The sequence below is a fragment of the Panthera pardus genome, unplaced genomic scaffold (assembly GCF_024362965.1).
Source record: "Panthera pardus isolate Hobbes unplaced genomic scaffold, ASM2436296v1 HiC_scaffold_16, whole genome shotgun sequence".
Lineage (NCBI taxonomy): Eukaryota > Metazoa > Chordata > Mammalia > Carnivora > Felidae > Panthera > Panthera pardus.
In genome coordinates, this window is record NW_026526721.1 from 83,074,001 (window position 1) to 83,101,771 (window position 27,771).

The 27,771-nt window shown below is 40.4% G+C and overlaps 1 protein-coding gene across 2 annotated transcripts in view; it reads left to right on the forward strand.

Annotated features, from left to right (window-relative positions):
* MCF2L2 (MCF.2 cell line derived transforming sequence-like 2) overlaps positions 1 to 27,771 on the forward strand; it is a 261,195-nt gene that overhangs the window by 101,502 nt on the left and 131,922 nt on the right. Inside the window, exons 6-11 of one of the 2 annotated variants that reach the window (XM_019463281.2) lie at positions 5,528 to 5,644; positions 10,120 to 10,269; positions 18,494 to 18,618; positions 19,219 to 19,333; positions 20,063 to 20,182; positions 25,881 to 26,072. In XM_019463281.2, coding sequence (XP_019318826.2) covers positions 5,528 to 5,644; positions 10,120 to 10,269; positions 18,494 to 18,618; positions 19,219 to 19,333; positions 20,063 to 20,182; positions 25,881 to 26,072 — 819 coding nt within the window. The remainder of the gene's footprint in view (positions 1 to 5,527; positions 5,645 to 10,119; positions 10,270 to 18,493; positions 18,619 to 19,218; positions 19,334 to 20,062; positions 20,183 to 25,880; positions 26,073 to 27,771) is intronic. The other variant, XM_053903603.1, reaches the window with a different exon arrangement.

The following is a 27,771-nucleotide window of genomic DNA, read 5'->3' on the forward strand; positions in this document are numbered from 1 at the left end:
TCAGGTACACTGATGTTATTACCTAGGTGTGTCTGTAGGATGAGGTGAGCTCAGAATCTTCCTACTCCACCATTTTGTCAGAAGTCCTCTTGCCCATTTTTTAAAAACTTTTCTTTCTAGGATTTGTGAAGTAATGTGATATTTGTCTTTCTCTGACTGACTAATTTCACTTAGCATAATACCCTCTAGTTCCACCCAAGTTGTTGCAAGTGGCAAGATTTCATTCTTTATGATTGCAAGTAATACTCTATTGTGTGTGGGTATATATATATATATATATATATATATATACCCACACACACATACATATACCACATCTTCCTTATCCATTAATCTGTTCATGGACATTTGGGCTCTTTCCATACTTTGGCTATTGTCAATAGCAGTGCTATAAACATTGGGGTGCATGTGTCCCTTCAAAATAGCACACCTGTATCCCTTGGGTAAATACCTAGTAGTGCAATTGCTGGGTCGTAGGGTAGTACTAGTTTTAATTTTTTAAGGAACCTCCATACTGTTTTCCAAAGTGGTTGCACCAGTTTGCATTCCCACCAGCAGTGCAAGAGAGATCTTCTCTCTCTGCATCCTTGCTAACATCTGTTGTTGCCTGAGTTGTTAATGTTAGCCATTTTGACAAGTGTTAAGTGGTATCTCATTGGGGTTTTGATTTGTATTTCCCTGATAATGAGTGACATTGAGCATCATTTCATGTGTCTGTTGGCCATCTGGATGTCTTCTTTGGAAAAGTGTCTATTCATGTCTTTTGCCCAATTCTTCACTGGATTATTTGCTTTTTGGGTGTTGAGTTTGATAATATCTTCATAGATTTTGGATACTAACCCTTTATCTGATATGTCATCTGCAAATATCTTCTTCCATTCCGTTGGTTGCCTTTTAGTTTTGCTGATTGTTCGCTTCACTGTGCAGAAGCTTTTTATTTTGATGAGGTTCCAATAGTTCATGTTTGCTTTTGTTTCCCTTGCCTCTGGAGACGTGTTGAGTAAGAAGTTGCGATGGCTGAGGTCAAAGAGGTTTTTTGCCTGCTTTCTACTCGAGGATTTTGATGGCTTCCTGTCTTACATTGAGGTCTTTCATCCATTTTGAGTTTATTTTTGTGTCTGGTGTAAGAAAGTGGTCCAGGTTCATTTTTCTGCATGTTGCTGTCCAGTTTTCCCAGCACCACTTGCTGAAGAGATGGTCTTTATTCCATTGGCTATTCTTTCCTGCTTTGTCAAAGACTAGTTGGCCATACGTTTGTGGGTCCATTTCTGGGTTCTCTATTCTGTTCCATTGATCCGAGTGTCTGTTTTTGTGCCAGTACCATACTGTCTTGATGATTACAGCTTTGTAATACATCTTGAAGTCCAGGATTGTGATACTTCCAGCTTTGTTTTTCTTTTTCAGGATTGCTTTGACTATTCAGGGTCTTTTGTGGTTCCGTACAAATTTCAGGACTGTTTGTTCTAGCTCTGTGAAGAATGCTGGTGTTATTTTGATAGGGATTGCATTGAATATGTAGATTGCTTTGGGTAGTATCGATTTTAAACAATTTTAACATTTTAACAATATTTGTTCTTCCAATCCATGAGCATGGAGTATTTTCCCATTTTTTTGTTTCTTCTTTGATTTCTTTCATAAGCTTTCTACAGTTTTCAGTGTATAGATTTTTCACCTCTTTGGTTAGGTTTATTCCTAGGTATTTTATGGTTTTTGGTACAATTGTAAATGGGATCAGTTTCTTGATTTCTCTTTCTATTGCTTCGTTATTGGTGTATAGAAATGCAACTGATTTCTGTGCATTGATTTTATATCCTGCAACTTTTCTGAATTCATGGATCAGTTCTAGCAGTTTTTTTGGTGTAATCTTTTGGGTTTTCCATATAGAGTATCATGTCATCTGCAGAGAGTGAAAGTTTGACCTCCTCCTTGTCGATTTGGATGCATTTTATTCCTTAGTGTTGTCTGACTGCTGAGGCTAGGACTTAACAATAGTATGGTGAATAGTAATTCTCTTGCCCATTTTTAATTGTATTTTTTTATTGTTGAGTTTCAAGAGTTCTTTATATTTTGTAGATATGAATGCATTGTCAGATACGTGATTTGCAAATATTTTCTCCTAGTTTGTGGGTTGTCTTTTTCATTCTCCTGACAGTGTCTTTTGCAGAGCAAATGCTTTTAATTTGGACGAAGTCCAGTTTATCAATTTTTCTTTTATATGTTATGTTTTTGGTGTTGTATCTCAGGACTCTTTACCTAACCCAAAAATTTTCTCCTGATTTTTCTCTTATGTTTTCTTCTCCAAGTTTTATGTTTTACATTTAGATCTCTGATGCTTTTTGAGTTAATTTTTTGTATGAGATGCGAACTAAGGTTCCTTTTTTTTTTTTTTTTTTTTTTTTTTTTGTATATGGACATCTAGTTGTCTTAGCACTATTTGTTGAAAATGGAATTATTTCTCCATGGGATTGACTTTGCACCTCTGTCAAAAGTCAGGTTAGTGTTTCCCAAAGTTCAGAGATGATTGGGGCTGGGGTGTGACTTTAAAGGATAGCACAAGGGAGACTTTTGTAATGATAAAATGGTTATGTATCTTGATTGTGCTGGTGGTTATGCAAATCTACAGATGTGAGACAATGATATAGAGCTAAACATACACATTACACCAATATCAATATGGTTTTGTACTATAATTATGAAGATGCAGTCATAAAGGGGAGAGACTGAGTGAAAGGTACATGAGACCTCTCTGTACTGTCTTTGCAAATTCCTGTGAACCCATAATTATTTAATTATCTCATAATTACTATAACTACTATAATTACTTCAAAATAAAGAGTTAAAAAATCACTTGACCATATTTGTGTGAGTCTAGTTCAGAATTCTCTAGTCTATCCCACTGATCTATTTGGCTGCCCTTTGCCATTAACACATTCTTTATTACTGCAGTTTGTAAGTCTTGAAACTTTATTCATTTTCAAAATGGTTTTATCACTTATCAAAATGGTATTCTGCACTTCTGTATAGATTTTAGAATTAGCTTGTCAATTTCTACAGCAAGTCTGCTATAATTTTTATTGGGATTGCTTTCAATTTGCAGATCAATATTTAGCAGTACTGAATCCTCTAATATCTTTCTTTCATTTCTAATTTTCACTTTTAGCTGTCAGTTTAAAATTTCTCTTGGTCCTCTGTAGCTAAAGGTGACATGGCAGAGTCCTAGCAAGCATGGAACACATGCCTCCCTCTCCTGTTCAGTTATGTGGAACAGAAAATGTGCAGCCTAGCAGGATCTGTTAAAACTCCAGGCTATGTGGCAAAGTTATTCCTGCCTAATGCAACGTTCCATATTGATATTAAAAAAAAAACAAGTATTACCATAGCAGTTGTCTCAAGAAGCAAAATATATTGGCAATTTCTTGTTTTGTGTCCTATAATTTCTAATTTTAGAAAGATATTTTTGCAACTCCTAAAAGTGGTTTACAAGTTTTAGGAGGGAAAGGCATAGATGGATTTAGGTACCCCCCCAACTTTTTCTCATTTTATAAATGTAATTTTTAAAATTCCCAAGCTCCTGGGGTGCTTGGCTGGCTCTGTTGGTGGAGCATGCAACTCTTGATATTGGGGTTGTGGGTTTGGGCCACACATTGGGCGTAGAGCTTACTTTAAAAAAACATAAAAATAAATAAAAAAGTAAATAGATAAAATTCCCAAACTCCTTTTCAGAAGAAAAGGAGAAAGGCAGGGTAACAGTGATATGTAGTAACCAAATCCTACTAAACATGAGTGCCTTGAGGCAGGGCCTGTTGTGCTGTGTTCTCCTTCAGAGCCTGACAGTTATTAGAAGTTCAATACATATTTGTTGAATGAGTAAATCACTTTTATTTTCACCTATAGGCTTTGGGCCCTAACACATTTTTTTTTAGTTCTGAAGTGGATTTAGCATTTGACTAATACTATATAATAATAGAAGAAACACTATATCCTTTTTTAAAAGATTTTATTTTTAAGTAATCTCTACACCCAACATGGGGCTCAAACTCACAATCCAGAGATCAAGAGTCACATGCTCCATCAACGGAGCCAGCCAGGTGCCCCTGGAAGCCTATATTCTTATGTCCTCTGACCAAGTTTTCAACATATTAAACAAGGAGTGAAGAAATAGGTCATTAAGTTAAAAGCTTAAAGGGGACGTATTTTAGAAATAGGAGTGAGGAGTCCTTGTTTCTCTTTAGGAGTGAGCAGGGGGTCCCTGAAACAGAGAGCCAGGATGATGTTCTGGTCAGAGCCACTGTAGTGGAGTAAAAAAGGACAACTTGGAATGAGTCAGCTTCCTCTAGGTGTGTGGGCATTTGTTCATCAGCATGGGTTTGTTCATCAGCCACATTGTTAATTTATAAAATCCCACTCCCTATTACATCCAAATCTCCACCATACTGGATACATTGGGGGCACATTAACATTCTTCACGGGAGGCATCAGTGTAGTAAATCTTTTTAATGCATACTTCTCAATAGGTCCTGTATTCTAATTTTATTTTGATATTCACCAGCCTACCCCTTATTGGGCTTCTCATTGCAGAATTTTAGGTCTCAATATGGCACTTGACTTTGTGGCTGAAGAGTAGGCTTTAGCTTGGGAACTTTTGACAAAACTTCACCTAGAGTAAGACCCGACTTCTAAGTAGCTTAAAACTGAGTCCCCTGAACCAAGTCACCATTTTGTCACAGATTGTACAACCCTTTGGTATTCCTCACCTAAAGGGGATTAAATATAAAGGGGCTATAAAATGTTTCTCTGCTGCTACTAGGAATTTATACAAAGGATGCAGGAGTGCTAATTCATGGGGGCACATGTAACCCAATGTTTATAGCCCGCTATCAACAATAGCCAAAGTATGGAAAAAGCCCAAATGTCCATCAACTGACGAATGGATAAAGAAGACATGGTTTATAAATACAATGGAGTATTACTCAGCAATCAAAAAGAATGAAATCTTGCCATTTGCAACAATGTGGATGGAACTAGAGAGTATTATGCTAAGTGAAATAAGGCAGTCAGAGAAAGACAGATACCATATGTTTTCACTCAAATGTGGAATTTGAGAAACTTAAAAGAAGACCAGGAGGGAAGGGAAGGGAAAAAAATAGTTACAGAGAGGAGGCAAACAATAAGAGACTCTTAACTATAGAGAACAAACTGAGGGTTGATGGGGGGGGGGGCGGTGGGGAAGGGAAAATGGGTGATGGGCATTGAGAAAGGCACTCATTGGGATGAGCCCTGGGTGTTGTATGTAAGTGGTGAATCACGGGAATCTACTCCCAAAGCCAGGAGCACACTGTATATACTGTATGTTAGCTAACTTGAGAGTAAATTATATTTAAAAAAATGTTTCTCTGCTATTTGTATTAACACTTTGTGTATTAAATTCCTGGTCAGGCAAAGTTCAAGTGCTGTTTAAATAACAACAGAATCTAGATGAGCTACTGTTTAATTATCTGTGAGGAATATATTAATTTTTCCCCTATAGATCATTATGTTAAACTCTGTCTCTGACCTTCATGGCTACATTGACAAAAGCCAACTGACAGAAGACTTAGGGGGAACTTTGGAATATCGCCATAGTCAGTGGATAAATCATCGAACTGTAAGTACCAACTTATGTGCCCTTTTTATTGTTTTTCCTTATTTTCCAGTAGGCAAGGCAGTTAAAGTTGGGCAGTCATTGCCCATGACTATCTAAGATACAGAAGGTTGGTTTTTCTAAGCCACAGGTAGGGGAGAAATGGGGCGGAAGGGAAAAGGCTGGGCTTGTCCTGCTGACTACCTTCACCTCACTTCATCATCTGGCATGGGGGATTGGGGGAACTTGATTTAGAATGCACCTGGGGAGAATGCAAAATACGAGCACCATGCTAAAGTGGAGAAGTTAATTTGCTTGGTCAGGGATGGGTCTCAGACATTAGTGTTCCACACAACTCCCCAGATGATTCTAATGTATAGACAGATCAAAATCCACCAAGTCAGAAGGAGCTGTATTTGACTATTGTCACAATTATTTACTGTCTGACTTTGGGTCAGTTATTAAACCTCTTTCAGCTTGTTTTCTCCCCTGTTAAAATGGAACTAACAGTGGTTTTCAGCTGGGGGCGATCTGAGACTTTTTTTGTAGTCATAACTTGGGAGGAAGTGTATTACTGGCATCTAGTGGGTAGGAGCCAGGTATGCCGTGAAACCTCTTACAATGCATGAGACAGCCTCCAACAAAGAATTGTCCAGCCCAAATGCCAATAGTGCCAATGATGAGAAACCTCAGACTGCCTGAAAGTTTAACATGAGACCAAGTGATGTAATGTGTGTGAAAGCACCTGACGTAGTATTTTACTTGTCATTCTACTCACTCGTAGCAAGGGTTATCATGCTAAACTAGAAGGGTCAGTCATGTCAAGAACAAAGTGGGATTGAAACTCAAATAATAAGTGTTTCTGTATAAATTCCCCTTTCCCCACTCTTCTAGCCCCTAGCTCCTTGAAAAGACTGGGTTTTCTGAGCCAAGTCAGAAGCTTCCTTCACCACCCCAGTGACAACTGACAGTGTCAGCCCACCTCTCTGTGTACCTGGTCACTTTGGAAACATGTTGCCCAATATTTAACCAATGAACACCTGAACTACATTTAATTTGGAAGGAGAATTCACTCTCCTTTAGAGTGTAAAGCTTTGTGATTTTTTTAAAGGAAATTTTAAGAACTAAGAAAAAATAGATTTCTAGCAACACATTATATATGCAATATTTATTGCATTCCTAGCAACGCATTTATTTCAAAACTACGGATTCTGATCCTTCCCTCACTTCTTTGTATGCCATGTAATTCTAAGGAAGACATGACCCTTCCCAAAACCTAAAGAACCTGGGCAAGAACCCTTTAAATTTCTCATGAGTTTTACCACAGTAATTGTGACTCCTAGAGAATCTCAGGAATTAAAAAAAGGAATGGTGACATTCTTCACAAACATATTATTCTAAATAGGTCTAAATATAAAAGATACGGAGGGAAGCTTATGTAGAATATCACACACAAATAAGTGTGATCAGGGTCATCCTATGTTGCAATTTCATTAAACCGTATGAAAAGTGGAACTGGAGTGCTTCTAGGCTTCATTTCTTCACTTCCTAGGACTTTATTACATTACTTTAGTGATCAAAAGAAGTTAGTGTCCCACCCAGCCTTACTGCCTAGCTAGCTCTCCCTTTTCCTCTGATTTCTCTACCAATTCTTTGTTTTATTATGTTCTTAATGTTTTTTTCCAAGTTGCCTCAGATCTTTTCTGATATAACAGAAGTTTGCAGCAAATAAAGAAAAAACACAAATGCCCCTTGATGTCAAAGACTAGAATACTTCTCTACAAACTTAGAGAGGTAAAGAAGACTGAACCATGAACATAGATTATTTAAAGACATAGCATGAACAGACATGTGCACACACTTTCCCACCCCAAGCCCAGTTTGTATCCATGGCTAGTGTGTGTGCATGTGTTAAATATATTATGGTGAACTTTAAAAAATACAGATCTTTTTTGGGGGAACAGTGTACTTTCTGGTTGTCGGATCATTGAGACTCATTAGAACTGAAAAGAACATTAAAGATCATTTATTTCAATTACCTTATTTTATAGGTAAGGAAACTGACCTTCAAAGTAAAGAAGTGACTTATCCAAGGTTATACAGTTGAGTAGTGGTAGAGCCAAGACGAAGGCTAAGCTCTTTTTCATCACCTCATCAGTGTCAGGTCCTTTGTACCATTTCCAAGGTGATCGTTTGCTAATCAGATACCTGGAATCAAGTTAATTTGTTAACAGATTCTCCATAGGAAACGCCTGGATTTCCTCTATTTCCTGTATTTTCCTCTATTTCATCTGCAGGCCTGGCACCTGACTCTCAGGGTTGTTACTGTTATTATTATTACATTTGCAAGGTACTGTACTGTGCCCAAGTCCTTTCACATTTGCTGTTCCTTTGATCCTCAAAAAACCCCTGCAAAAACAGAGCAACCATTATTCCCATTTTTCGGATGAGGACACTAAGACTCAGAGTAATACCTGGCTTACTTAAGATCACACAGTTAGATGGGGCACCTGGGTGGCTCAGTCGGTTAAGCATCCGACTTCGGCTCAGGTCACAGATCTCGCGGTCCAAAGGTTCGAGCCCCGCGTCGGGCTCTGTGCTGACCGCTCAGAGCCTGGAGCCTGTTTCGGATTCTGTGTCTCCCTCTCTCTCTGACCCTCCCCCATTCATGCTCTGTCTCTCTCTGTCTCAAAAATAAATAAACGTTAAAAAAAAACTAAAAAAAAAATAGAAAACATCACACAGTTAGAGATCAGAATCTGAACTCTAATTCAAGTCTGAAACTCCGAAAGCCAAAATTTTTTTGTTTGTTTAATTTTAAATCTAGTTTTGTGAAATCTAGTTTTTATTGCTAAGAGGTGGTGTAGCATATAGTGCTTAAGATGGCTGGCTCTGGGTTCAATTCCAGTTCTGCCACTAATTTTTTATATGGCTTTGGGGAAGTTACTTAACCTGAATTCACCTTAGTTTCCTTGTCTATAGATTGTGGTGATAATAGTAACCTATTTGAGATGCATTACAAGAGGTAGTGCATATAAAGCAAAATATTTAATATATTTTCTTATAAGTCCTCTGATAAATTGGATTTTTATATGTTATTCATTATAGGCTATTGGTGAATGACGTTGAGAGAGTATCTTACGCAGATATTAGGTTATGTAAAAGTAATAATACTTTGATGTGCTTGAAAGATTTTCATAAAAGTTAGTGGTTGTCTGAATTTCCAGGCCTAAAGAACTATGATGTTCAAGATTGCAACTGTTTAAATACTTGTGCTAATAGGGGAGATTCCACCAACAACAATAGGGGAGACTCATTACAGATAAGGAAACTGACCTTCAAAGTAAAGAAGTGACTTATTCAAGGTTATACAGTTGATGGTGGGTGCCTGGTTGGCTCTGTCGGTAGAACATGCGACTTTAGATCTCAGGGTCATGAGTTCGACCCCCACATTGGGTGTAGAGCTTACCTAAAAAAATGGTTAAAGGACAAAGACTTCTGTTTCAGACAGTAGGCGGGGGTGTGCTATGCTCCGGAAGCCTTATAGCTCCAGCCTCAGCTCTGGCCTCTGGTGCAGAAAAGGGCCACCTCATGTCTGGCACATTCTTTATGATGAGCATCTGGGTTTTCAGAAATGTTTTCTGATGATAGAGATCAGAGGTAATTTTTTCCCAAGTGAAAATTAGGTTAGACCTCTTTGCTACTATCAGTTATCCATCTAGCAGCTGTTTATGGGCCACCTATTATGTGACAGGCATAGTACCATTTGCTGGGGTAACAGAGATGAATTGCGCTTGCCCTTCAAGGGCAAAGTTGTCTCAGGAGCAGAGGGAAGTGGGCATAGTAGAACCCATCTGGCTGAGTAGAATGATTTGTGGGATTCTTAAAAGCCACTTACTTTCAACTAAATCTGCTGATGATCAGCATCACTTTTTCTAGGTTAGGCCACATGTTTACTGCTAAACTGTACTGAGTAAAATGCAGATATCTCACCTGGGATATGAGGTGTAAAGTTACTCATCAGTTAGTAGGTATTCATGTAATGGCAGAGTAGTGTCCTTAGTGGAAGGTCAATTTTTATAAAGAAGTGACAGGCAGAGGTCCCCGACGCCTTATCACATGTGATAAAAGTAACTCTCTGAAAGGTCACTAGCGACTTACCTAATCACTACATCCATCTTCTCCCTTGGGGTCAAACTTGCTTCCCAAACTTAGTGACCTTAGTTGAATCCTGCCTTCTTTCCTTCCTTACTGCCCAAGCAACACTATCTTGGGCAATTCACTTGACCTGTTAGAGCTTCAGTTCCCTCTTCTATAAAATGGAGATAAAATACCTTCCATTCTGGATTGTTGAGATGATAGACAAATGTATAGCACCAAGTACAAGGCATGGCCCGTTGCAGGTACTCAGGAAATGGCAGCTAGTTGTACTGTCCTTCTATTCAGAGAGCATATTGGTGAATGTTAAGCTGTCCTCATTGTTATGTCTGACCTTCCAGGCCATTGAAAACTTTGCCGTGACATTGAAGACCACTGCCCAGATGCTCCAGATGTTTGGGGCCTGCCTAGCCACAACAGAGCTGCCCAGGGGCGTGCTGTCCACTGAAGACCTCCTCATGTCCCACACAGGGCAGCGGGACAAGCTGCAGGTGAGTGGCCAGTGGCCTTGGAGAGAGCCAGGAGCAGAATTAAAAGTGAAGTCCTCTTCTTCCCCCTTTTCTGGTGACTTGGCAGCAGTTGATCATCGTAAATCTTCTAGATAGGCAGTATGTAAAGAGGAAAACCTCTTGAGACTGGTCCATGAATGTAAAAGGATTGTAATTAAGACCTGTGAGAAGCAGCCCTGTAAAGGGAAACTCATTCCACCATGTGACACAGGTGTGTGAACCTCCTTTCAAGTGCAGCACCCCTATGATCTGTTTGGGACAGAGCAAGATATGATGGATATGACTGCAGTGAATGAAGGAGGGGTGGCAATTGTCTTTTGAGGCATAAGCTTTCCTGAGCCTATTGTGAGGTTTGGGGGCAAACTAATAACTAATAACTTTGGGGCAAACTATTGCTTCACTTTCTCAGGGATGTATCTTTTTATTTGGGGAGTAATTTGAGAAAGAAGACATGGAAGGTGCTCTGAACTGGGTTTAAGGAGAAGCACCTATTAACTATTCATAAAATCATGTCAGAGCCTGCTAAGAATGGAGGCTGGTAGATTCTTTCAGGTCATTCAGTAAAGGGAGGTGTCTTCCTGGGGCTTATAGGAAGGGTTTCAGCTCTTTTCTACTTCCAGAAGCATAAATGGACCAAACCCATCATTTCACCAGAAGACCAGAACACCATTGGGCAGCAAACTGGGGATCAGAAGGTCAATGCATCTTAGCATTACATGTATTCTTGTTGCATGGAGCTTGGGAAGAGCTGACCTCTTTTATTTGTGACCCAAAATTTACAAAAATGCTTTGCTAGGTGGTTGATTTGCTCATTTGGCCAGCATTATTGACCACCTACCACTACATGTAGGCAAAACAAACCAAAAAAGGAACACATAGTTGAGTTAGGGGAGTCTCAGAGTCTAGCGGTTAAGGCAAATTAATTCTTCCGTGTGTCAGGGAGCACTATTAAATTCTCTTTGGAAGGAGCTGGATATCCAAAAAAGAGTTCAAAATATACTTTCCACATTACTCTGAATAATTAAAAGATCTGGTTTGAAACTGTGAAAACCTGAAAACATCCTAGAACTTTTCCCTGGAAATGTCTCTGATGAGCTTGACAAGCACGCACAACCTAGCACACCCTTCCTGTTCCCGTGTGTGCTTTTTACACCTGGATGGAAACTTAGGGCACATCTTCAGAGCACGTGCAGGCAGGTGTCCCAGGCTCTTCTGCATATTGGATCCTTCTCCGAGGAGAGCTTCTACTTCCTGAGTAAGGGTGACTTTGACAGGCTATGAGCTGTCTCTCAGTTTACAAACAGTATGCTGGCACTCACCCTGCTGCCACTAGGACCTTGTCTGTGCAAAGAGGAAATTCACTGAAATTCTATGGACTTCTATGGATGTTCCCAGAAGCGTGTCCCTGAACTCCTTCTGTAGCCTGAGTGTTGACAGTAAAAAAAATTATGATTAAGGAGGTTTTCTCTTCATGGGAATGAAAACTCCTTAAGCCCTTTGGACCGTGTGACAACTGGATATCCATGTGAAAAAGAAGGAAATTGGATGCTTACCTCACCTTGTCCACAAAAATTAACTCAAAATTGGTCAGGGAACTAAATATAAGTTTCAAAATTATAAAACTCTTAGGAGAAAATATAGATGTAATTTTTTATGACCTTACATTAGGCGATGGTTTCTTAGATACCACACCAAAAGCACAAACACCTAAAGAAAATAAATAAAGTAGACATCACCAAAATTAAGAACTTTTGTGCTTCAAAGGACACTATCAAAAAGGTGAAAAGACAACCCGCAGAATGGGAAAAAATATCTACAAATCATGTATCTGATGAGAGTCTAATATCCAGAATATATAAACAACTCTTGGAGTACCTGGGTGGCTCAGTTGGTTGAGCATCTGACTGGCTCAGGTTGTGATCTCACAGTTCTTGAGTTCCAGCTCCTCATGGGGTTTGCTGCTGTCAGCAGGGAGCCTGCTCTGGATCCTCTGTCCTCTTCTTTCTCTGCCCCTCCCCCACTTGCTCTTTCTCTCTCTCTCTCAAAAATAAAACATTTTTTAAAAAATTAAAAAAATAAACAACTCTTACAACTCAACCTTTATAAAAAGACAAATAACCCAATTAAAAAATGGGCAAAGTAGGGGTGCCTGGGTGACTCAGTTGGTTAAGGGTCCGACTTCAACTCAGGTGGCTCAGGTCATGATTTTATGGTTGGTGAGTTCGAGCCCTGTGTCAGGCTCTGTGCTGACAGCTCAGAACCTGGAGCCTGCTTTGGATTCTGTGTCTTCCTCTCTCTCTGCCCCTCCCCTGTGTGAGCTCTGTCTCTCTCTCTCAAAAATAAATAAGCTTTAAAAAAATGGGCAAAGGATTAGAACAGGCATTAGACAGATAAATGGTTATTAAGTACATGAAGACATGTGCAACGTCATATATTGTTAGGGAAATGCAAATCAAAACTGCAGTGATATACCCACTAGAGTGGCACTAATTAAAAAGGTGTTGATGAGGATGTGAGGGAATTGGAACCCTCATACATTGCTTGTGGGAATGGAAACTGTCTGGTAGGTCCTCAAAAAGTTAAACATAAAGTTACCATATGACCCAGAAATTCTACTTCTACGTATGTACATAAGAGATTTGAAAATATGTTTTATATAAAAAGTTACACATAAATGTTCATAGCAGCATAACACCCCAAAAGTGGAAGCAACCCACGTGTCAATAAGCTGATGAGGGGATAAAAAAAATGTGGTATATCCATACTATGGAATGTTACTCAGCCATAGAAAGGAAGTACTGATACATGCTTTAATATGTATGAACTTTGAAATAATTACGCAGAGTGAAAGAAGCAGACACAAAAAGCAACATATTGTACAATTCTACCTAAATGAAATGTCCAGAATAGGTAAATATGGAGAGAAAGGTAGATTAGTGGTTTCCAGGGTCTGGAAAGAGGGAGAAATGGAGAGTGATTGATAATAGGTATGGGGTTTCTTTTTGAGGGTGACAAAAGTGTTCTGGGGAGAAAACATGGACTTGTATGCATTAAAAGGGTGAGTTTTAGGGGTGCCTGGATGGCTCAGTGGTTGGGCATCTGACTCTTGACTTTGGCTCGGGTCATGATCTCACAGTTCAGAAGATCAAGCCTGGCTTCAGGCTCTGCGCTGATGGTGCAGAGCCTGCTTGGGATTCTCTTTTTCTGCCCCTCCCCTGCTCGCGTGCGTGCACACGCTCTCTCTCTCAAAATAAATAAACTTAAAAGAAGGTGAGTTTTATGGTACTATACGAATAATATCTCGATATTTTAAAAAAGAAAAAGATCTGGGGCGCCTGGCTGGCTCAGTTGATTAAGCGTCCAACTTCGGCTCAGGTCGTGATCTCACTGTTTGTGGGTTCAAGCCCTGTGTCGTGCTCTGTGCTGACAGCTTGGAGCCTGGAGCCTGCTTCGGATTCTGTGTTTCATTCTCTCTTTGCCGCTCCCCCACTTGTGCTCTGTCTCTCAAAATAAATAAATGTAAAAAAGAAATTAAAAAAAAAAGAAACAAAGAAAGAAAAATATCTTTAGGCCTAAAATAATAATAAAATAACCATGAACCCTATACAGGTACGTGCTTTTCATACTGTTTATGATAGCCCTACAGACATTCTTTCTTAGCAAAACAGCTCTTCCTGTTGTCTAATTCCATGTTGGTTTTGGAAGCAGTTCACAGAGGCAGGCAGTCTTCCTTCTGAGTCCCAAAGGAGGTGATTCTCACCTCTTTGAAGGTCTTATTTTGGGGCGAAACCCCAGGGCCTTGGCCTTATACTCTCAGATACTTAAGTCAACTGACACACTTTACCATGTGTCCAGGTAAATAGGGTAAGACTCTCATATTTTGTTGTTGTTGTTGTTGTTAAAATAAGAAATCCAACAGGGCCATAGTCCTTTTTCTCATCATGCAGGAGGAAAGTGCCAGTGGTCCTTTGATTATGTGATAGAGCACTCTTCTACAAATATGAATACTGTTTAGCATTTAGTATTTGTTCCATTCAGAATTTATCCAATTGTGTATTCAGAGATGACAATTCTATCAGCATTTCCAGGGTTACAAATAATCAAGAAGATAATCAGAGTAATAAGTGATTTTTTTGTAGGCCCTAAAAATAATTTACAGTCTTAGGAGTTTTTAAAGACCCCTTTGTTCAAATTCTACTTGCAGAGAATATGTTAAAAATGTATAGGCACAGAGGTCTTGATTTTGCAAAGGAAGATGAAATTGCTATTCTTATGAATGTTTTCAGTGTTAATGCCTTAACAAATCAGGGTTTTGAACTAGTTTGATACCACAAGAAGATATCTCTCAGTATCTGCTGAGGAAAGGGGATATATCATCTCTTTTACGGACTTTTCTTTTTTTCTCAATTATGAAGACTTGCATTTTAAAGGCCACATTCTGGAATTCATTATTCAGCATTATAAAAAAAACCCAGCATGGTAGAGCTAACGTGTAGTGGCAGAAATGGGGTAAGTAATAAAAGCTAAGTAAGGAGTCTAAAGTATTAGTCATTCATATAATCTCTGGGCTCTGATTCATCCTTTAACTTCCTCCCCCACCTCCACCCCAAGCCCATGACACAGCCAAACACAGCACCTGGCATGAATAGTAGTGCTTTTAAATGTATTTTGACAGACTGACTGACTGACTGAATGAATGTCTACATTTAGGCTTACCCTTGTCATAGGAAAGAATTCTCCCCAGAAAATTTAAATTCCTTTGAGCCTGAAGCAATCTGCTTGCCCTATTAAGTGGGTCTTTTGAACCAACTGCTTGTTTCCATAATAGTGGAATTGTAATGATAATTACACACTGGGACAGCCATACCAGTTGTTAAATATTTATGTTCCACAAGTGCCCAACTTTACCTCTCTGGCCCATTTCCTAGGACCCATGAGACCTCCTCATGTTTCTGGCATCAAAAGGGGTTAACACGTGGACAGCAGTTGGCCTCAGGACTGCTTCAGTGTTATATCTGACATCTGTGCTGATTGGTCAATGACTGCTCTAAACAGTTATTAAATATTTTGAATTGTTACTACTATGGACAAGGGAAAACTCCATTTTTGTCCTGGGCAACTTACCTTTTCACTTTCCAAGTATCATAGTTCCCCAATCTTTCCCTGTGTATTTATGGCAGATTTTTGTAACCCTGCTAAAGCTAACCCTGCTAGGCCATATATGGCCTAGTCCCAAAGCAGTAACCAGTCATAATTTTTCCTTGTATATATATATATAGTTTTTGATAGTGTGAAGGGGATACACAGTGAATGACATCGCTTGCTCAGACCCACGTTCTCTCTCTCACACGCTTCCTCACACTCTGCACTTCTTTGGGTATATCTGTGTCCCAAGTTTCCCCTTCCAAAAAGTCTCCTTCTGCCCCAGCAATATGCCTTTACTTCTCTGGCCCCTCCACCCTTCCTCCCAACTCTACATACACACACACACACACACACACACACACACACACACACACACAATTTAATGGTAATGCCAGAATCCTGCTGGAATTCTGGAATCTCAAGGACATTTAAGAAACTGAGAAAAGCCAAGACTCTTTTTAGAAGGTAGGAAGAGTGAAAGGTAAGAGCACTTGCTAATGAGTGCTTCCCGCCCCCCCTTCCCCTATCATATCCTATTTGTCCTTATTCATTTGCAACCTAATTTCTTTTAGACTATTATTAATTCATCCAACCTACAAATATTTAATGAACATTGGTGAAATAAGAAGAAATGAGGGCTGATACCTGAGAGTGGAAAAGAAGGGATGTGTCTAGTTCCCATGCAGGAGTACCAGCCGAGAGAGTGACTTGGGGCATTACCTGGAGTGGACAGAGCCACAGGGGGTGTCCAAAGAACTTGGGCCAGATCAGAAAAGTCAAATGTATCATCAGCCAAATCCAGGGACAAGTTTGAGGCTTCGACAGCAGAAGCCTGCAAGGGGATGAATAATACAGTGATATTGGAGACCAGGAGCAAAGGCATGAGGGTGAGCAAGCCAGCACTTGTGTGTGAATAGGGTGGAGAAGTATAAAACTCCTCCCACAGGGAACGAGCTCCATACTATGTGAAGGCTGGAGGTGGCTAGGCCTGGAGGAGAGATTCAGGGTTCATGTGCATACAGGATATGTTTTTGTAACTATGGGCCTATTTTATTGCTCAGGGCACAGTAACCAGCATCCTGTGTGAACCATGCACCAAGCACCCAACTCCTAGAAGCAAAGTTCTCTGCCCGGCTCTGTCCCTTTGGCTTATTTTGTGGTTAGCACTCAGGGCATTGACAGAAACGACTTGTGCTGTGTGATTAGAGGATTAGAGCTGTTGTATTTGGCAGGAGATAACCTGACATCTTCTCCAATTACAAAGCCCAAAGTCCCATGTAAAAGGAGCAGAATAGAGTTGCCTTGGAAGTATGACTCTTTCCATATCAACCCGAAGTTGCTGCCTATCTACACCAAACTTCAGTAGTGGAGCAAGGCCACAATTTGGGGACAGGTAGAAGAAGAAGCAGGAGTGCAGGAGTCTATTGACAATACCAGATGAAGTCTTTTTCCTGCTTTTCTATCAATTATTACATTATTATTTCGTGGCAGTGTCTAGCTTATTCAGTATCTGTCATTTTCTTGTTTCTGGTCTCTGCCTTGGATTAGAACCAGATTTTGTTAATTTGTTAATAAATTTAAAATTATTAATTAATTAATATAAATAATTAAATAATATTAATTAAAATTATTGGTTTATTACTTTTACTTTAAACATACAACAGCAGCCTGAGATACCCACAAAATTTAAGAGTTGTTGCTTTTGAGAGGAAAAGCGGATGAGAAGAGGACAAAAGACTTATTTTTTCCAGTATATACCCTTTCGTATATTTTGGATTTTGTAACATGTATATGTATTACCTGTTAAAAATAAGTTAATAACCATATGATCCAATAATACCACTACTGTGTATTTACCCAAAGATAACAAAAATACTAATTCAAAAAGATACATGCACCCCTATGTTTATTCCAGCATAGTTTACAAAGTCAAATTAAGGAAACAGCCCCAGTGTCCATGGATAGATGAATGGATAAAGAAGATGTGATACACACACACACACACACACACACACACACACACACACACACAATAGAATACTACTCAGCCATAACAAGGAATGAAATCTTGCCATTTTGCAATAACATGGATAGATCTAGAGGGTATGATGTCAAGAGAAATAAATCAGTCAGAGAAAGACAAATGCCATATGCTTTCATTTATGTGTGGAGTTTAAGAAACAAAACAAAAAAAAGAGACAAACCAAAAAGCTGACTGTTTTTTTTTTCAGTATATGAAGTTTATTGTCAAATTGGTTTCCATACAACACCCAGTGCTCATCCCAAAAGGTGCCCTCCTCAGTACCCATCACCCCCCCTCCCCTCCTCCCACCCCCCCTCAACCCTCAATTTGTTCTCAGTTTTTAAGAGTCTCTTATGCTTTGGCTCTCTTCCACTCTAACCTCTTTTTTTTTCCCCTTCCCCTCCCCCATGGGTTTCTGTTAAGTTTCTCAGGATCCACATAAGAGTGAAACCATATGGTATCTGTCTTTCTCTGTATGGCTTATTTCACTTAGCATCACACTCTCCAGTTCCATCCATGTTGCTACAAAGGGCCATATTTCATTCTTTATCATTGCCAAGTAGTACTCCATTGTGTATATAAACCACAATTTCTTTATCCATTCATCAGTTGATGGACATTTAGGCTCTTTCCATAATTTGGCTATTGTTGAGAGTGCTGCAAAAAGCTGACTCTTAACTGTAGAGAACAAACAGATGATTACCAGAGGGGAGATAGGTAGGGGGATGGGAGAAATAGGTAAAGAGGATTAAGAGTACCCTTACCATGATGAGCACTGAGTAATGTATAGAACTCTTGAATCACTATATTGTACACTTGAAACTAATATAACACTTTATGTTAACTACTCTGGAATTAAAATTGAAAAAACGAAAATAAATAAGTTAATTAATTTTTAAAAGCTGCAGCTCAACTTCTTTAGCATTTAATTTCCTAAATGAAAGATATACCTGATCTGCCATTCTCTTCACCTCAAATCTACCAAGAATTTGCTTTTGTTAGTTTCTTCTAAGACAAACTATATTTTCCTTTCTCTAGGATGAGCTGAAATTACTTGGAAAGCAAGGGGCCACATTGCTGTCATGCATTCAAGAACCAGCAACCAAAAGTCCCACCAGAAAACTCAATCCCAATCAGCTAGAGAATGTAGCAACCATGGAAAGGTGAGTGAGAGAGGAGAGGATATGTAGAACTCAATGATCAGAAATAACCAAAAACAGATTGGTACAGTTACTACTGGATCTTGCTGGAGTCAGGAAAGAATAATATTTGAGACAACAAAGGCAAAAAGATGGTATCCATCTACAGAGATCTTTTTGTAAGAATGCTGTCCGCCCCCCCTCCCCCCACCGCGCTTTGTGCTATAACTTTCATCCCAGGATTTCAAGGGAGATGGTAGTGTTTATGTATCTTTATTTCTAAATAGCAGTTCGTTGGGTGCTGTACTTTACACAACTATCGTCTCACCAGTAGAAAACGAAAGGCACATAGGTAAGGTTACCTAGGGACACATTTGAAATCACAGCAGCTGCATCTGAAGTGAAGTTTCTGCTTCGTTCTGAGGGTATCCCTGATGGAAAAATGGAAAATGTGGGAGCCAGATGAATCATGAAAAAGTCATAGGTGACAGACATGTATAATAAGGAGATTCCCACAATTAATATCACTGACTGGAAACATAGGGGCTATCTACATAAGCCTACATGGACTCATGTGGAAATGAACACTAACCACAATATCACTTTCTCATTCTTTCTTGACAGGTTATTACTTCAATTGGATGAGACAGAAAAAGCCTTTAATCAGTTTTGGTCCGAGCATCACTTGAAGCTTAATCAATGCCTACAACTACAACACTTTGAGCACAATTTTCGTGAGGTGTTATTTTCTTGTGTAATAGAACTTCCTTTCATGGTTCAGTGACTTTTGGTTCTCTCTTCCCCCTTGGACTATGGATATTGGGTGTCCCCACTAACCCAGCCTGCTCCTTATATTCTTGCTTCCTCATTGATCATTCTCTTCTTCCTTTTTCAGGGGGGTAGCAATGTTCTAGAATCCCATTTTCCTGTTGACATACATGACATTTTGTGTATGGTTTATCTTCCTTTTTAAAAATGTTTATTTATTTATTTATTTATTTATTTATTTATTTATTGAACACAAGCAAGCAGGGGGAGGGGCTGAGAGAAGGGAGGAGGGGCAGAGAGAGGAAGGGAGAATCCCAAAAAGGCTCTGCACTGTCAGCATGGAGCCCAATGAGGAGCTCAAATCCACAAATCATGAGATTATGACTTGAGCCGAAACCAAGAGTCAGACATTTAACTAACTGAGTCACCCAGGCACCCCGAGGTTTATCTTTCTTTTTGATTGATAATCTGTAAAGGTGGTTTTACTATTTCATCTACATGTATCTCAACACCAAACTCCCTTTTCCACCCCTGCCCCAAGCTTAATCTAAAAGTTAATGAACTTAAAAAAAAATGTATATGTAGATACATAAAAGTCCTGAATCCTGTTTGGATTTTCAAGTTTTCTTAGAGTATACAAACCTATACCTCCAGAGAGGTGCTCATGGCTTATTTCTGGATGTTCTAATGTGTCTTATAGGTTAAGCGTGCCCTGGACAATTTGTTGGCAGAGCAAGCAGAGTTTACAGACATCGGAGACAGTGTGATACGTGTGGAGCAACTTCTTAAGGAACACAAAAAACTGGAAGGAAAAGGCCAGGTTTGTTTTTTGCTGTTTTTATGGACTGGGAAGGAAATTGCTGGGAACAGTGAAAGATCATGTCCACTCATGATTGTTGGAAGGTTGCTGAAGGACACAGGAATGCCCAAATCCTACCTTTCCAGTCACCACACTGCCAGGTAGGGGGAGGGTTCCAGTAGACTTGCCTGCTGGTACAGAAGCAACGGGAGGAAAGGTCATAGTGGGCACATTATCTACTGGCAGGATGTAGGGGTGGGAGTTGGTGGTAAGGAGGGGAAACTTGAAAAGGGGAGACCAGAAAAAAAAAAACCCAACTAGTTTTATAACAAGCAGAATGGTGAGAAGGAGGAAATTGCTCCACATCAGTTCTGCTGCTACACAGAGCTGGCAAAGCTTTCTCCTTTCAAATGCCCCAAAAGTTGTCAATATCAAACTTGTAAAAGAATACGTGTTTCACAATTCTCATACCAGCATTAGACAGTTTCCCAGATCTGCACACAAGTCAGCAGGTAGGAATGATTCTATTTAAAGTCCTTACAAATTTGGGTTATTACAAATTAAGAAAGCCGAGTCCTCTCTTTCCAGAGAAGTTCTTTTCTGCTATTCTTAAATTAGATTCTCTATATTTTTGTCTCTTGGGGACTATGTCCTTGATGATTAGCACTTCCTTTCTGAGCTAATCTATATGCATGTTTTCCAGATGGTAATTTTGTAATATTAGAGATTTGCTTCAAAAAGTGTGGTCCTCTGGCCAGTGCATAGATGTCACCTGAGTGAGAACTTGTTAGAAATATGGAATATCAGGCACGCCCCCCCAGCTCAGAATCAGAATCTGCATTTTAATAAGATTCCTAAGTGATTGACATGCACATTATAGTTAGAGACATACCCCTCCTGCCAAAGGAGAAGTAACAAATACAAACCAGGTTCACTCTGACCCTAAGAGCTATCAGTTGTGGATTCTGAGCTGGGGGTGCTTCTGCACATGTGTGAATACATGGACCCACCTGTATACCCAGACTCTCACTCAGGAATCTCATCCTTCCCTGTGAGTACTCCTTCTGTTATCAGTGATCATTTGAAGCTAAACATTTTAGTGCTGTAGGCATGAGTGATCAGAAACATTTCTCAAGCAGTGGAAACATTGAATTTTGTGTATGTAATGACTATGTATCTCAGATTCCCCAAGGCAGTCCCAATTTTATGTAATTTCAGTTCTTTTCAAGAGAACTCATTATTTTACTATGTATTTTCACTTATATACATTCATGTATTAGGGGAAAAAAAGCCTCACCAAGCTCAGTCCTTATATTTTGGGTTTGAAAAATATGGTCATAGCATATATATGAATGAAAGTAGCTATTGACCTGAAGGAGTTAATTCATTACCAGGTATTCCTTATCCTAGGTTCCATGGATATGGTGGCAAACCAGGCAGTTAAGACCCTGCTGTCACTGAATTTACATTCTCTCTGGAGAGAGAGAGAGAGAGAGAGAGAGAGAGAGAGAGAGACAAGTAAAAAGTAATCAAATAAATACTAATGTCAGATAATGACAAATGGTATGAAGAAAATAACAGGATATAAGTGACTGGGGGTGCTACTTTAGCCCAGGTAGTCAGGAAAGGTCTCTCTGAGAAAGTGTCCTTTGAACTGAGCTCTGGATAGCCTTGCAAAGATTTGGGGAATAGCATACAAGGCAGAGAAGTCTCAAGTATGAAGCTTTTGAGGCAAGAATGAGGCTGATGAGTTCAAGGAATGTGTCTGGAACTTAGTGAGCCATAAAGGAACAAGGTGAGAGTGATGATGATGAGGATTGGGTTTTATTTCAGTGGAATCCATTGGAGGATAGTCTGGGTTGGGCTTTAAATCACTGCTGGGTTGGCTGGATCTGCATGACTGCAACCACTTTCTCTCTTCTGCCTACCTCCTTGGACTTGCAATCTTTGGTACATACTTTAGAGGCCGCTGATTAGAGCTAGGGGAGAAACCTATGGTCATGGGACACAGGAATGCTCTGTGAACCCATGATTCATCTTTCATGGGCAAAGTACCTGAACCAGGTAGACTAACCCACTGCAGATGACCTGCAGAGCCCAGGCACATTCGTTTTACCCATCCTGTGCCTTACTTATCCAGATTTTAACTTATTTTCCAAGGGATACAGTAGACCTATTTCTCTGCCTTTAGATGAACCAAAAAAGCTATCCTATCATAACCAGGACCTTTTTAACTGTCTTCCCTCAGACTTCTAAGAGGCAGTGTTTCTCCAGATGATAAAGGCTTGGGTAGCCTTTCCATTTGTCCTGCAAAGTGTTAAAGGAACAAGGTGATGTCTGGCTAGTCTACCAAAACCTGTTTGGGTTTATCCTTCACTCAGTACTCAGGGGTCACCTTCCCTCCTGGCATAGCCACTCACTAATATCTGGGTTGTTGCCAACTTCCTTATTCTGTACAGTGATATCATCCTCATGGGTAACCTCTGAGCCAACTCACTGACCAGACTCCTGCCACGTGCTTACTGAACCCATTCTTTTACCTTTGTCTGGTTTGACAGTTTGGCAGTCTTTTGAGTGCTCGTTTATAATTCTGAGAAACAGTGGTGGTTTCAGCCCCTACTCTTACTTCTTTAAAAGTAGAATTTACTCTAGGGTTTTGGCTGTAAGGCATGTCAGGGCACTTGGTGATGGGTCATCAGGGAGCAGACAAGGACAGGACAGGGGAACCAACCTGATTTCAGCCTTGACCTCTCCCCACACATCCAGGGGCCAGCAGTTACAGTACGTGTTCAAGAAGGCTTGGAACCCAGATCACTAATCTTCTAGGGATATAAATCTAGCTGGAGGGGCATGGCTTTTTTTTTAATGGAAATTTTCAAACACACACAAAAGTAGATCAACTAGTACAATGAACTCCCATGTGTACGCTCAGTTTGAACAGCCATTAACTTTCTGCCTTTCTTGTTTCATCTGGCCCACTTCTCCATATGTATATTCCATTCCTAGGCCATTATCTGTGGGTTCATTCTGGGTTCCTTGACACAGAGCATCACCCTTTCTCATCATTTTCTTTCAGGCTCTTCTTCAGGCTCTCATTTCACAGTAGACACATTTCACAGTAGATTTGTGTCGCAAAGAGACCAGCTGTCCTGGTCAGAAAGCAAGAAGGCAAGAACAGACAGTTCTTGCCCTGGAGAAGGGCTCAGAATTCGATGAAGTTGTTAAGAAGGATATGGGCTCTGCAGAGTTTGGTGAATGACTGGCCCAGGAAAGGGGCAGTGTTTTTGAGATTGTTGAAACCATAAACCACTATAAGTTGAGAGAGGGGCAGGGTCATCACCTGGAGTCATCATAACTCCTTGTGTTACTATAAAAAGTTAAACTAGGGCAAATGCATCTTACTGGAATGCTTAACGTAGTCACGAGGGTGCACATGGCCTCTCAGCTCCTGGAGACCTTTGGAAGCATGGAAGTCATCTGTGTTGACTCACGGGTCAATGTTTTTTCACACAATTCCAGCCAAGTATATCACTATATCTTCTAGTTCACTGGCTAATAACATTTTATTGATCAAATATTTATGAGGTGCTTCTAAGTGTTTTCATGGAACTTACGTATTGGTAGTGGTGGGTGGAGTATGAGAGAATCATATGTTAAAGTAAACAAAGAAGATACTTTCAGGTAGAGGTCAAGCGCTGTTAAAAAAAAAATGAAAATGAAGTGAGAGAGAGGGCCTGGGTGGGTGTGTTGCTGGGAGTGACTCAGATACAGTAATCAGGGAAGGTCCTGTGAGGAGGTGAGCCAACCTGGGAGAAGCATCCAAGGGAAGGACCCTGAGACAGGGGCTAGTTTGGTTGCCAGCCTTGTTTAAACCATCCCTCCTACCTGGATTACTACAGGAGACACCAGCTGGCCTCGCTGGTTTGCCTCTTCTCTGCTGTTCTCAACACTACAGCAGGAGCCATCCTTTTAAAAATATGAATGAGATCCTCTCTTCAGAACCCTCCAGTGCTTCCCACATCATAATGAGTAAAAGCTGAAGTGCTCACAGTGGCATCAGGGCCCTCCCCAATCCAGTCTCCCTCTTTCTTCTGATTATGTCTCCTACTCCTTTCCTGTTTGCTTTCTCTGTTCCAGGTGGCCTCCTCCTGCTGCCTGAATATGTCAAACATGTCCCTACCAAGTACAGCATGGGTTGTTCCTCACCTCAGGCCTTGACTTCTCTGTGTCAGGGGTTCCCAGGGCCACACTCAGACTTGAAGATTTGCTAGGAGGACTCATAGGATTCAGCACATAATTGTACTCGTGGTTATGATTTATTACGGTGAAAAGATACCAAGCAAAATCAACATGGGAAAAGTGCATGGGGCAAAGTCTGTTGGGAATCAGATACAAGCTTCCAAGATTCCTTTTCCAGTGGAGTCCCATCAGATGATCCCCCCAGCAAAGGATTGTGACACTATTGTGAAATGTTGTCTATCAGGGAAGCTCATTCGGGACTCAGTGCCCAGTTTTTATTGGGGGCTGGTCACATAGGTATCTTCTGCCTGGCATATACCAGAATTCTCTACTCCCAGAAAGAAAGCAGGGGTTTAGTGTAAAGCATATTGTTTGTACCAATGGCACAGTGAGCCATTTTTATCAGGGGATGGCAGGAACCCTCCTGACATTCCTAGATGGCACCCAAGGCCTAACCTTACAAACAGGCCTTGCAAGGGCAGTGGTCTCTGTCTTGCTATGCTAACGCTTTGGCACCACTTGGATAGCACCTTCTCAGTGAGTCCTTCTCTCACCATCCTACTTAAAATAACTCCTTACCAGCACTCCCTGCCCTTCTCTCCCGATTTGATCTTTCTCTATAGCACTCATCACCAATTAAGATATTATATAATCTACATACCTAATTGTTTATTGCCTGTGTGTTCTATTAACATGTAAGCTTCATGAGGGCAGGGATTTTAGCTGCTTTACCACCAAACCCCTAACATGACAGTGTTTGGCATTTGGAGGTCCTCAGTAATATGTGATGAATGAATTAAAAACAATAACATGGCACATGTGGTTAGAACAAAGCAAGCCATGCAGGGAGAGGTAGGAGGCGTGGTTTCTGGTCAGATGAATTCAGAGCAGAGTGGGATCCTGTGAGTCCCATGAAGGGGTTTAGATAAACATATTTCTTAAAGTTTCATGATCCCTCAGAGTTGTCCAAACCAGATCTTTACCAGTTTTCCAAATTCAGCTAACTCTACTCTCTCCTCATGTCACATGTCTGATCCTTTTACTTTTCCATTTAGTTTAAAGGAGAATTCAGAGTCTCCAGTTCTGGTCAGTATAACACTTCATGCTCTTCTGCCAAGAACTTATCACAGTTGTAATAATTGAATTACGGGTATAATTTATTTAATAATCCGAGTTCTCCATTAGACTGAAAATCATGGCTTGTTACCACTAGAGTCTCAGTGCCTCACCCAGAACTCAACAAACATTTGAATGAATGGCTTGCTCTTCTTCAAGGTGCAGGTGACCCTGGACTAGGCTAGACTTCCTGGAGACTTCAAACTGCCACAGAGCTTTCCCAGGTTCCCCAGCTCCGACTCTCAGCTTAAGACCTGAATCAACATCTCCCTAAGTTGTTCCTGGTTTGGAGCACACGGTAGGCAAATATCAGCCTCACCATGACCTGGCTTCTGATGCTTGGTTTTGGACGTTCACTTCACAGGAGCCCTTGGAAAAGGCCCAGCTGCTTGCAGTAATTGGGGACCAGCTCATCCAAAGCCACCACTATGCAGCAGACTCCATCAGACCCAGGTGTGTAGAGCTCAGGCACCTCTGCGATGACTTCATCAATGAAAACAAGAAAAAATATGACATTTTAGAAAAGTCCTTGGAGTTGCATAGACAACTGGACAAGGTGAGCACAGCAAAGCCATGACCTGATGTTTGCTAAATTTTCTGCAAAACAGTCTTAATCATACTCATCCTCCCTGCCCCACAATATTGCTGAGAGGATAATGTACTTCTTATGAAATAGTGCTCAAGAGGCATTAAAAGCTGTGAAGATGCTAGGTCATAGAGGCATTGGAGGTAAAAGTGCCCCCACCATCCCACCATATCCCATTAGAATGAACTAACATTCATTTTCCTCTGTGTAGACCTGGACTTAGAGTGTGTTTTGGCCCATGGGACATTTCTTGATTCCCCTTCAGACAGAGAGCCAAGCACTATATTTGCAAGTTGCTTCTCATATATAGGCATCATATTATTAATCCTTTTGGAGAAACTGAAGTACTAATGACCATTATACACTCCTACCTACCATTTATTGAGTACCTACTATGTTCCTGCCAGAAGTATAATTATGTCATCTATTTAATCCTCAAGACAACCTGTGAGGAAAGTATTAATGACATTATTTTACAGAGGCAGAAACTGATATCCATCATGGGGAAGTCAATGGTTCACAACATTTAATACATGAGAATCAGTTTGCTATAATTGCAGATTCTCTAATGTACCATTCTGAAGACTCAGATTCAATAAGTCTAGGATGATGCCCAGGAATCAGTATTTCCGCCAAGTCCCCAGGTGATTCTGGTGCAGGTGGTACAGGGACAACACTGGGAAACTCTGGGATAAGTGACTGCTTACGACATACCTGGGGTAAAAATAGGGGACTGCAGATTTGAAATCAGGACTGCCAAATTCCAAACCTGAGTCTCCCTAGATTAGACAGCAACACTGTGTGCAGAGGGCTCACAGGGAATGGGTGGAGCTCTGGTGCCCTTCAGTGGTGATCTCTGAGGCAGGTGCCCGGTCAGCAGGGGCAGTGACTTCTGGAGCCTTCCCTGTCAGCTGTTTGCAGGCAGCATGTGGCTCACGGCCATGAGTCAGCATGCTCCATTCCCATAACTGTTTCTCTCTGATGGCCAGGGGCACTCGCCCAGGCTGTTTATATCATCCCAATGCCAAAGGGATTTTAGTATCAATGAAATACAGCTGTTCCAGAAGCAAGTGGCTCCTAAGGGCCTGGTGCACAGTCTGTCCTGTGTGCTAAACTCTGCAGGATCAGCTGCTGTTTTTCTCACTCCATATCTGCTCTAGAGATAATAGCCTAATGCTGGTGTGTGTGTGTGTGTGTGTGTGTGTGTGTGTGTGTGTGTGTGTGTGTCTGGGAGAGCAAGCATCTGCTGTGACTCTGCAGAAGACCCCAGGTTAATGTTTTCTGCAGATCTAGGTATGTTTTAAGAGAAAGTTTTCACATTATATATTAAAGCATGATTTATATTATTTTGAAAATCCAAAAATGTAGGAAGGAGAAGGAAAAGGAAAAAAGTTTCTTATGGGCATCTACACATGCCATCCCCCTCCTTATCCCTACACATTGGTAATCATTAATTTTTAAATATCTTTATTTTGTTTTGTTATTCTAAAAGTAGTACACATTCAGCATAAGGAATTTAGGGAAAAAACATACAAACTTAAGTTGCCTATAATTTTCCCACTTAGAGATAACTACTCTGGAGTGCTCCCTTTTGTTCTTTTTCCCCCTGTATAGTTATTTTACGTAGCTCTTCAGGTCACATGGTAAATGGAAATGCAGATGTGCTTGC